Source organism: Ostrinia nubilalis, chromosome 28, assembly GCF_963855985.1.
Source record: "Ostrinia nubilalis chromosome 28, ilOstNubi1.1, whole genome shotgun sequence".
NCBI lineage: Eukaryota > Metazoa > Arthropoda > Insecta > Lepidoptera > Crambidae > Ostrinia > Ostrinia nubilalis.
In genome coordinates, this window is record NC_087115.1 from 3,243,617 (window position 1) to 3,256,213 (window position 12,597).

A 12,597-nucleotide genomic window follows, 5' to 3' on the forward strand; every position below is an offset into this window, starting at 1 on the left:
AGCGAACTGGGACTTAGTACTAAACAGCGGGGTGTCAGACTGAGCTAGCTAAGACGCCCCGTTGCAAGTTTTAACTGAAAACCTATAAAATTATGTACTTTTCTAACTTTGTAAATTTATTTTAAGTAACTAAATAACAAAATCATTCTTTAATTAGATTAAAAAATTGATTTTAAGTAGGATTAGGTTTTGAATAAATGTTATTCTCATCGCTAGTTATAAGTCGCGCAGCAAGCAGCAACAAGAGTTGAGGCGATCAACACAATATTGTCGCGCGATCTATACGATTTATTAATCAAATCATTTATTAAATACAGCAAAAAAAATATTTAAACCACATAAAATAAACTTCAACCAAAGAGAAAATAGAACTAAATAATTACATCACTTGAATAATCGATTATATTGAAATCGATTGAATATCAGTGTTGCCATTTGACAAATCAGAGAAAAATTACATCACCATTTCATGGCACGCATTCATTTGACGGCATTTGTTAATTTTTCGACTTTTCGTGACAGCACGTCATTTTCGACATTTGATTGATAATTTTCTAAAGATCTATCAAATTAGTTTGTTTGAAAGTTAGTTTAGGCGCTAAACCGTAGTATTTTAATAATAAAACAATAAAAGTAAGATGTGAGTACGCGGAGTCCATTTTTGGTGTACGGGTTAGGTGCCCATAATGTGTGCTCAAAAGTGCGTCGTCGAGGGCTGCAATTTGGAGTACGATGTAGTCTGCAGCTTTTCCTTTTACAAGTGAGTTGTTTACATTATGTATTTCCACTAAATATTGATGTCTGATGCATTTTTGGTCATGGGGCGTTTTTCGGAGTGACCTCGAAATTTTGTATAGAAGCTAACTCATGCCAAGCGGAGCTGTGTGTTTGTTTCTTATCAGAGCGTATTCCCGCGCGTTTTACAAAATCACGTCACTTAATTCGAACATGTAGTTTTTTTTACACTTTTTACCAAATGCATAACCTTGTCATTAAATATTAATGATGTGGTTTTAATTATCCAGTTCTGTTTACGTAATAGAAAATTGGCGGCAAAATTTCTAATCACGCTACGTGTTAATATCACCTAATTTTAATGTACCAATGAATCGATATATTGTGATATTTCCTCAATTGGTAAATATTGTCAAAATTTTCAATATTGTTTCTTATTGCTATGGGAATAAGGGTGCCATTTTGTTGCCTTTCTTTGTGTGTAGAAACATGAATGCTTATCACCATATTTTGATGTATTGTTTGCAGATAGTTTATGATGTCCCATTAATGAAATTACCTATTATTTGAGAATTATTGGGAATATTCCAACCTAACAATGTAATGTGATCATGTAGGTAAGGTTAGAATAAAATTGTAAACGTGACCAAAAGAAACATATTTTAAACCAAGAACAATATATTCCTAGAATCCTCCATTTGCCTGTGGTAAATTGGAGAGTCATGCTCCTGCAGTGAATGACCTGATGAAAATATGTTTTAACCATAACAATAACCCATGGTTTTTGATGTTTGTCAAATTAAAGTATGATTGTACAACTCAGCCTTAGTGTCTAATGTTTTAAACTCTTCAATATTCAATACAGAATATGAGAAACATACATATCAACCCATGTTTATGAAACATATTATTATCCACCCATATGTTCATAAATAAGTTAAAAATAATCAGGATTAAACAAAAATTTTTTTATACATTTTAATGCACAAATAATTTGCTTATCTGAATTTTTGATATCATAAAATCTAATGGTAGAAAGACAAATATGTAATGTTTAAAATTCCACAATTGATTATTTCATTTTCTAATAAGTTTGCATTATTTACTTTAACAAAGTCAACATTTTTAGAAATGATTTACCAAATTCATCCCTAATGATTGTAAACGTAAAAGATTTTTAACGTCTATTTTTAGAGAGCTGAAAATGTAGCATTACTTTTTTATCGTTCAGAAATTATTGTTGTTCGTATGAATAAGAATATGAATAACACATGCAAATATTTCTATTTATAGTGTGAAATTGTTGGCTAAAATCATAACTTGTGACCTATTTTCTTTTGATAGTGTCTAGTGAACATTTTTGTTTGTTTTATTTAGTAAATTGACTTACTAGTCAATATTTATTACCTACCTGGTGGTGGCTGACTAATATCACATTCAAAACCAATTGACAAATTGACAATGTTTTTCTTACATAGCCAAATGGCAAAAAACGGAACCCTTATAGATTCGTCATGTCTGTAAACCGATTATTACCGCGTAATCTTTCATACAAATAACTTAAATAAAAAAATAATAATTTTAATTTCATAAATCAATGGTACGGAACCCTTTGTGCGTGAGTCCGACACGCACTTGGCCGGTTTTTTATTGGTTTGATTTGTCTTTGACCTGTCATAATTAAGTTATTCAATAAACAAACACTTATATTATTGTTCGGTTGTCAACAGTGCGAACACAGCATCAGAAGATGATACCAAACGCCAGGAGTGGATCGAGGGGGCCATGCAGGAGGAGAGCGAGGTGCTGTGGCGGCATGTCAGTCTGCAGTTATGCGGGTACGTTAAACTTATAGATGTTACAGTGAAAACTCATAATCGACTCAGGCCCTTGACCATTTTGTATGCACAAATTATATGTTTGCACTTTAAAAAAAATTAAAACACATTTTTGATGATTTTCTAATTATTACTAATCATAACTGTATGGATTTTGACTGATTGGTAAAATTTAAACCAGACGAAACCACTTTTGATTGGTTTTTGCAGTCAAAAGTGGTTTGACTAACACCCTTGGTTAAATAAAAGCAATTTTGACTGGAAAAATATGTCTGTAAAGTGGATTTGAACAAGGGCGTCGTCCCTGTGATTGGTCTAACTAAATCATTGGTACCCAAAGTGGGGGGTGCGCCCCCCAGCTGAGGCGCAAAGACCTTTAAAGGGGAGCGCGGGCCATTATTTGTGTACTTAAGTATAAAAAAAACTTGCGACCGCTGAGAGAATGCATTCCAGACTGCACGATACGACCATTAAATAATCTTGACTGGAGGAGGGGGGTCGCGGAATTTTTTGTATGGTCGAAAGGGGGCGCGTTTCAAATAAGTTAACCAATGGACTAAATATTGATATTCAACTAATCGAAAGTTACTGAATGAGGGTTTTCGCGTATGAAAGATCCGCTAGATGGCGGGACGTGGATGTGGGGTCTGACTGCTGCGTGATTGGTGGATTTTGACATATCTGTCAATGTCATGTCAAAAATAAACAATCATGCAGCATTTTGACCTTGCGTCTTCGTATTGCCATCTGGCGGATTTTTCATACGCGAAAACCCTCATTGAGTTTTATGTCGTTCTCGGAACTATTCCCGCCGCTGCAACTCCTGTGTAGCCAGGATCTACATCTGGCGAGGTTTGTTCTGTAATATTTTATATATCCCCTATGCCTCAGGTACCACTTCGAGCTGGACTCGCAAGGATTGTGGATAGACTCCCCCATGCTGCCCGAGCTGCTAACCTTGCAGGAGAAGGTGGCTCCGGTGCAGCAGACACCTGCTGATAAGAAGAGTAAGTGCCTTTTAAAAAAAATAATTTTTCCCATTCGCCCCCACTGGGGGCAAGTGGGAAATTTTATTCCCATTCGCCCCCCACGGGGGCATGTGGGAAATTGTTTATGTAGGATAAAAATATCTTACGCCCGTATTCACAAACGATGCTTGCTTAAGTGAAACAGCAAATCGAACGCACAGCGTTGAATAGAGCTCTGTGATTGGTTCGTCGGTGACCCTGTGCGTCCACGCGCACTGTGAGACCTCATAGTAATGTTTGTGAATACGGGCGTTATTCTCAGTTGCTCCCACCTTCACCAGAGTTGATTTACTGGATACAACTAGGAATTTATTACGAAAATCTCCTTTCCTCTCGTTCAGCAAATTATAAAAACCGTACATGGAAATCAGTTTGATAGATTTTGAGTGTCACATTCAAATAGATAGATCTATAGAGAAATACCACTTTGTTTTATACATTTTTTGATCTAATCTTTTATTTCTGTTTTTCACATATGGGAGAGACTAAGACATTTTTGAAAATAAATTCCCAGTGGCCTCTAGTGGAGGTTGCGATGGTGGGGCAAGTGGGAATATAAAAAAGTAGTGTCAAGGGACAGGTGACATTATAAAGGTAGCAGAAAGGCGCCAGATGCAGACTCTTCCCTACTGGTCAATGTGTAAAGGCCTTTGTTCAGGAAAAATGATGATTAATGATGAAAAAATATTTAAAAGAATTAATTTTTTTTTGTCAAGTCAAGGACATAGGAAGCCTGGGAGAAGTCTTGGTGGACAATATTATTGTTTTTATGTTTGTTAAATATAAAACTCCATCAGTCAAGCAAAAAATCATGTTCTTTTCAAAATGTGTACGTACAATTACATACATAAAACGTTATGATTTGAGGAACACACGCTGTATTATAAAAATAGGCATAAATATACGTTAAATATGAGAACTAGGTCTATCATGCAATGCCATATTATATTATGCAATAATGCACTTGGTACAAAACTAATAAGTTAGTACTCAATACTTAATAGTGCTGCGAATAGGTAGGTAGGTATATCGATACTTGTGTAAACTATAAAATGTGTCTTCTTTTTTTATAGTATTATCTAAGCTATGTTATTCGTAAATCTGAACTACAATTAAGTTAATATCTCAAAAACGATTACATGAGATGTTTTTAAGAATTTATTATTTTAAAAATGATTCATAACGCTCATTTATTTTTGCAAGTAGGCTTTTAAAAAGCACTGTTACACGTCCCAATGTTAACCCTACCACTGCTTCGGGACAATTAATGGGCCAGTTTAATACTGAGATGTCATTAGAAGACGCAAAAAATAAAATATTTTTTAAATAAAACAACTTGAAAAAATCGAACTGCCTCAGGCATAGTTTGAGAAGCGACTCTAATCGCTAAGAAATTTTAATGAAATAATTTATTGTATAACAAAAAGTATCGTTAGATTTCAGTAGCAATCAGTATTTAACTACCGCCATTACCCCAACAGTATAATTTTTTTTACCCAACTGCGTCAAAGACAGTTATGTTTTTGAGGGTAGTAACCTAGAGTTCTCGTTACAGACCCGGCGTCCGGAGGGTACCAGAACCTATTCGAAAAGTTCATTGAAGAAAAACCAAAAGGTACCCACCATTCCCACTGTTGGGCAAAGGCCTACTTAGCATGCTTGCAATACGAATAAGTATATGAATTGTATCAATATAATATGTATCATATACCCCAAATTCTATGCAACTTGATTTTTCGTACCTTTTTCGAGTAGATCTATACATTTTTTTAATCAATATTTAATTGTGTTGGCAAAAAAATGACTTCATAGCTTGTCGATAGACTGGTGGTGGCAACTACCCTATCATAATACCGTATATAGTATTTGTATATGTATACATATACCGTATAGTTTAAGTTAAATACACGTGCATATTATGTGATATACCTAGAAAATAAACTCGAATTTTTTGCTTGACTTATGGTAGCTTTACAATAGAATGCTGTTGAAATATTGTTAAATAAATAAAATAATTTTTTTTAATACATAAATGACATTGACGAGATATAACTATAATTATAACAAAAATTGTTATAATAAATTAACACACCTTTTTATTTTTACAAAGTACCATCCTAGACTGCATCTCACTTAACACCAGGTGCGATTGCGGTCAAATACCTGCTATATCTTGCATTTTATGTTGTATGGTGTCTTACAAGTCTCATTAATGTTTTTATACCCTGTATATTTAGCTAAAGCCCGGTCTCTGAGCACGTAGAATTTTGTCCAATGACCCCAAGCTACCCATCCTTGTTGCTCGCGCGTAATTATATTGCTGTCGCGACTGTGCGACGGGCGCCCGCAGTAAGTGTGCGAGCGCAACAGCAACATAATTACTCGCGAGCGATAAGGATGGGTAGCTTGGGGTCATTGGACAAAATTCTGCGTGCTCACAGACCGGGCTTTAATATAATATGTATATTGTTCACAGTGCTGGATATAATACGGATGGATCACAACTACTCCGTTGACCCGCCCAAACACGAACCCGAGAATGTGTCGCGTCTCAATGTGAGGCAGTTGGTCGACACGCTCGGATATCTGTGAGTTTATCTGCTAGATATTTTTTAAATACGGTTTTTTACCCGACTGCGCCAGAAGGAGTGTTATACATCATCGCTATATTGAATTAATATAGGTATATCTGCTGTATAACATATCAGAAGACCGACCAGTAAAATATCTTAAAAAGTTATCGCCATTCATAACGAAAAAAAAATCCTCGGACAGACAGTAACATAATATCGAAACTATAAGGGTTCCTTGTCAGGATTACGGAACCTGAAAAACAGAATAAATACTTAACAGTTGGTACCTCTTGTCCACCCACAAGGTGGACCGACGACCTGATAAAGGTAGCAGGAAGGCGCTGGATGCAGGCCGCTACCAACCGCGCGATGTGGAAGTCATTGGGGGAGGCCTATGTTCAGCAGTGGACGTCCTGTGGCTGAAATGATGATGATGATGATGATGATGGTACCTCTGGCGATTGACATGAAGGGTCATGGCGTGGCTTTTGTTCTTCTGATTAATTTCGTTGCGGGTCCAATGACAGTTTAACTTTCCCTCGGGACAAACTTGACCTTCACTGGTTGGGTTATTGGCGGTCAAGCTGTAGATCCTGGCTACACAGGAGTTGCAGCGGTGGGAACGAGAGGTGGGAATAGTCCCGTTCCTTTCAACTCCCTGAAGAACCTTCAGTCTTAAAGTGCAACATAAAAATGAAAAACATTTTTATTTCTAATCATTGTGATACAAAAATCTATATATCTACGCGAGGTGAGGCGTTTACGTTACGGTGCGGATAAGTTTGCGTTGCAGACTTGCAGTACGGAGTTTCATACAAAGAATACTGACCGCCTCGAGTTGATACGGTTACGATCCGTTTGCATCCCGCAAATGTGCTTCGTCCTTAAATGATGATGAATATGCTTTCCTTCCAGGTCCCTCAAGAACCTGCAACGCAAGCAGCTGTGGGTAGTTAAAGTGGAGTCCGACAAGAGCGAAGCTTCCATCACCCAGGCGGAACAGGTCATCACCAAGATGCAGGATCCTAAGCAGATTATAGAGGTAAATATAGCTTACCAGATACCTACTTATTTACTTAAGATAATCCTGTGGATAACGGTTTTCTAAAAATCTGAAAAAAATATCACAAATAACAAGACAAAAAAATATAAATATGATAATGTCCACCCACAAGGTGGACCGACGACATTATAAAGGTAGCAGGAAGGCGCTGGAAGCAGGCTGCTACCAATCGGTCAACGTGGCAATCATTTTGGGATGCTTATGTTCAACAGTGGACATCCTGTGGCTGAAATGATAATAATGAACCTCGTGGATGTCATAATATACAAAATTTGTCTACAAATACGTGAATTAGGCCACTGATCCTGTGGCCTAATTCATGTATTTTGACAGTCAAGATCTCGCTGACGTTCAGAAGTCGTCCCATTGAAAAACAGTCCTAAATCCGTATTCACAAGGGTCATTTCGATAGAACGATTACTCGATAGGATCGCATTCAGCGATTTGTTGTCGTTAAAGTTTTGTTACGTGAATAAGGCTACTGATTATTGAGTATGATTGTTTAATAATATTATATTTTCAGATAGTCCCCCAAACGTCCACCTCGCCAGCCGGTGGCAGCGAAGTCCTCCAAGTGATGGAAGACGGAACCATCTCCGACAACTTCATATACGAGATAGCTCAGGAACAGGAGATCAGCATGGAGGAGGTTTCCGAAATCCCCGCTGCAGAGCACAGGTTGGTGATAGCTGGGCGATGATACCCAAATTGCAGGACGATCCCCGCCTAGCAGGATGATCCCCGCCTAGCAGAAAAATCCCCCGCCTGGCAGGACGGTCCCCGCCTAGCGGGACGATCCCCGTCTAGCAGAGTGGTGATACCCACCTAGTAGGTTTGTGATACCTGCTTAGCAGGGTGGCGATACCCAAATAGCAGGTGAAACCCGCTTTGTCATTAATAAATACTGCGGCTGTTGATACCCGCTTAATATTTTGACGATCCCCATCTAACAGGCTACTACCTACCTAGCAAGTAGGTGATTTTAAGATCTTTACTTAATTTTTCGGATAAGTCACTTGACATGTTTTGACATAGACTTAAAATTAAGTTATAGATGACCCACGCTGAACTGTCCCACCAAACTCAATGACAGGGGGGCGCTACCATCGTTCAACTATATGGTTTCCAACATGGCAAAAATCGGAACCAGCGATCCGGTATTGACGGTGCGCCCCACTGTCACTGTCATGGATAGGACAGTTCAGTATTTTGGAACTATATCTACTTAACTTCTTAATACGTGTAAATCAATCTTTACTTTCGTGATGATCCTTATAAACAAATAAATAATTCTATCTTCGGCAGAGAGTGGATGGTGAACATCATCCCCGAAGAGACCAAGCCTAAGTACGCGTTCATCAAGCACTGCAACTCCGGCAAGAAGAAGCGCCATTTCACGGCCGATATGAACGAGATTACGCTGCCCGGTGAGTGCGGTAAGCGATTCGAATCCCGGTGTGGACAGATATGACCATTAGGCCTTGAATGCGCGCCACGATAAACTTTTAATTTGACACGATAAGCCCTACGTCGTCTAAAATCGTCAATAAGATTTTATCACTTGCATCTTTTAGCCTTAAAAAATAAAATAAATTCCACTGGGTCCCCGTGGAATTTTTATTTTTTATTTTAGGAATTACAAACAATTAGACTTACTTTTCGTGAAACGTAGGCCACGTTTTGACTCTTGTTTATGAGGGGCAAAGATGTTAGGGTTAGTTAGAATTATACTTTTAAGCTACAAAAATACTTAAACTGGTTAGTTCGGTTCATTTCATAACACATTTCTTTAGTTCTTAAAAAAAAAACAGTTTAATTTAGGATAATATCTGTTTAACTATAGATCAGCATTTCAGAGCTGGTCCCTATTGTAGATTTTAAGAAAATCTGTATTACAGGTCACCAGGCCTTTGGCGATATGAGAATAGAAAGTTAAAATGATGATTAGTTTGTTTTTTTGAAGGCATACGGCGATTGTTTAAAAAAAATAGTTGACACAACTGTGATATCAAAAAAAGAAGGAGAAGAAATAGCATTTATTATTACAACTAAAAGATACTTCTGTGCACACAAACTTTTAACATAGTTTGTTATTATTCCTATACACAGAACAGTATATTAATTGATGTTCCTTCTCTTCAACAGGCAATTTCGAGAACTACTACATACTACCGGACGTCGACCCATCCGTAGGCGTCGAAATCACGACCAGCTACGAGCCAGAAAACTACATTGTGGAGGAATACCAGCACTTAGTTCTTGAGGAACAACCTCGAAAGCGAACTAAGGAGACCCCGGAATCCAGCAAGAAGAAGAAGAAACGTTTCTCCGCTGTCCGAGAACAAGTAAAACAGATCCAGATGAGAACGGATGAAGAAGACTGGGTGATTGAGAACAACGTGGTCTACGAGCAAGAGGGTGAGGAATATGACACACCGAAGAAAGCTCCTCGGGTGAGACGGAAAAATAAAAAGTTCCTCGGCTATGATTTTGTCACTTAAACGTGGATTGTTTGGGGGTAATGTGGGCTGGCACTTCGTAGATCACAGTTTTAGAGAAATAGCAGGATTTTGATGATTTAAGATTTCACACAAAATTTCTAATTGTTTTGAGTAGTCAATTTTGATGGTACAGTTTAACCAAACTGTGTTCGTGTGGTAACTTAAAAATACATTTGATATCACTGTAAATTCAACGTTGTTTATAGTTGTCTTCACCCGCCAATTCTATGCCTCCACTAGGCGACAGAAATCATTAAAGGATGTAGCATATTTATCAACCCGGAAAGGGATCGTAACCGTATCAACTCGAGGTGGTCAGTATTCTTTGTATGAAACTCCATACTGCAACGCATACTTATCCGCACCGTAACGTAAACGCCTCGCGATTGACAGCTCGCGAAAGGTGATACTGTGTTGATCCCTTTCCGAGTTGATAAGTCTGCTAAAACCAGCTTGTTTTTTGGGAATCAATTTCTTAAATTATCATGTTCTGTTTATTTCTACAAACGATCTCTGGAAGTTGATTTAGAAGTGTCAAAGAGGTGGTTTTCATATTTTACCAATATAATAATGGATTTACGGTATCATTTTTAAGTTAAATTAGTTATTTAATCTCAATTATGGTTATTTTATTATTATGCTTCCAAAAAATATGAATTTGTGGTCATGATTAATAGCTTTTTTTGCAATATTTCATTTGGATTGAAAGAGAGAGACAGATCGATGAATGTGTCAATGTATTATCTTTTTCTGTGACAATTGTACGGTTTTTAATATCTTTAACTGCATTTTTAGTTGGTCAGATGCCTCTCAAGATGCTCTCTTTCATTCTATAGATGTAAAAAAGAGATACAATTAATGTTAGTTTAATGTACACAACAGAATCACTAAATTCCTATTTCTAGTCCACTGGGAATCGCATTATGGCTTTTTGCAATACTGTTAACCTTTTAAAGGCTTATTCTCATATTGCCACCACATTTTTAACCTTATCCCATTGTGTTAAGGTCCAAATTCAATGAAAATTACTTTCTGCGCCTGCTAAAGGGTTAAGCTCACGTTACTCTCTAAAGGCTTAAGGATTGTATATTTTTTCGTTTTTTCACGTCGGTACGAGGTTGCGTTTGAAATGATATAGATAAATATAGTTTGTTTTCTATTAATTAATAGTTTGGCATGTATGTATAGTTCGCGCAAAGATAATTGAGGCCATCGACACAAGCAAAGATTTGTGTCTGTATACGTTGTCTTAGGTAGTCGCATTGACAAGTTTCTGTCTCGCTTGCAGACATTTAGCAGAGCGAGATAGCTAGTGTATTCGATATTTGAACGTGTTCTGTATTCAAATATTACATCAGTGTAAGTACGCGTTCGCCTCAACTCTCGTTGCGCGAGCTATATCGTATGAATGTTGTACAGACGTACTTCAATATCTTTAGTTTATGATTTTAGAGGTCTGGGATTATTTGTAGTCCCAAAGCAATCCTTAGTTAGACAATGTGACAGTTGAAATTTCAAAATCGCTTCGCTCCGTCGTTTTTTGTATGTATTTACGCTGTGTGAAGCGATTTCGGTATTAACTGTCAGTTGTCACTAATGTAACGTTTTCCAGGCACAGTGTAGTCGTTAAAATTTTCAACTTGATCTATGTGCTGGGGGAAGTACATTCAATATTCTAGAATTCTTGGTACATTTATGTATCGGCTAAATGTAGACTCAACCTACGAATTTTCAAAATGGATTTTTACTTCAACGACAACTCTTCAATGAAGTCTATTCTTATTGCTCTTACCAGTTGTCGCCACTGTAGAATATAATTACGCGCGAGCGATAAGGATGGGTAGCTTGGGGTCAATGGACAAAATTCTACGTGCTCGCAGACCAGACTATTGATTCAAATCATCCCAGACCCATGTAGTCTAATGATATTATCATTGAACATGCACTTACAATTAAGTTTGATATATTTTGGTGTTGAAATATACCTATTGTATAATTATAAATCGGAACGACTCAAATATTGGTCGCTTCTTAACATAGAGCTAATGTTTGTCTGCGAGGGAGTAATCAATGTTAAATAAAAACGCCTTTTATTCTAAATACTTGTTTTATTTAGCATAATAGTAAATTATAGGTCTACCATATAAACTGTGTCAGTGTCTGAGGTATGAGAACGGCACGGGAGGGGTGACATAATAACATATTACGTGACAGAAAGAAAGATACATTTATTGCCATGGACATCACAAAAGACAAAAGAGGTAAATAAAGAAAAGCAAATTAGACAGGGGACAAAACATGTAGTTCCAAAATAATGAACTGTCCTATCCATGACCACGGTAATAATATCATACAGTATTGTAACTTCATATAAACCGACGAAACGCGAGCTTTCCTTCGAATTTCAAATCTCGGGACGTGGTCGAGATGAAAAAATTAGGGGTGTCGCGAATGTGCCGAACGGATGTCGATGGCCTAATGTTGAAATGACTAAGGAGATTGAATTTGACTGATCGTCATTTACGGTCAAATTTGTCAAAAACTAGTCATTAACTGTCAGAAATGGTCATTTTCAGTCAGTTTGATTTGAAATGAAAATTATATATTGTATAAAACCAGCTTTTTCCAACGATTTCACCCGCCTGAAATTAAAGTAACAGGTCATTGAGTACTCATTATGATTAGTAGATTCAAAATTATTTTAGTATATTTTTTAAAATTAAATCTACTAATCAAAAAACAACATGCATTTTATCCTATTCCATTCACGAAGTATTTTGTTTGTCTTAATAAAAAAAAATTACAATCACAAAACTAGATAGAAATTCTAAGTAGACAGATGTAATTAGAATGGCTACT

General features: G+C 37.0%; 1 protein-coding gene across 3 annotated transcripts; it reads left to right on the top strand.

Moving 5' to 3' along the window:
- The first annotated feature begins 466 nt into the window (after positions 1-466).
- Positions 467-11,838, top strand: LOC135085391 (uncharacterized). 3 transcript variants are annotated; one of them, XM_063980173.1, is made up of 9 exons: positions 467-760; positions 2,466-2,573; positions 3,465-3,580; positions 5,157-5,216; positions 6,078-6,189; positions 7,090-7,216; positions 7,761-7,915; positions 8,543-8,673; positions 9,383-11,838. In XM_063980173.1, the coding sequence occupies exons 1-9, from the start codon at positions 687-689 to the stop codon at positions 9,736-9,738; spliced, it is 1,239 nt and encodes a 412-aa protein (XP_063836243.1). In that variant the 5' UTR covers positions 467-686; the 3' UTR covers positions 9,739-11,838. The 3 variants fall into 3 exon arrangements, with proteins under 3 accessions (XP_063836243.1, XP_063836244.1, XP_063836245.1); XM_063980174.1 differs by having other exon boundaries at positions 8,543-8,664; XM_063980175.1 differs by lacking the exon at positions 5,157-5,216.
- Positions 11,839-12,597: the final 759 nt, after the last annotated feature.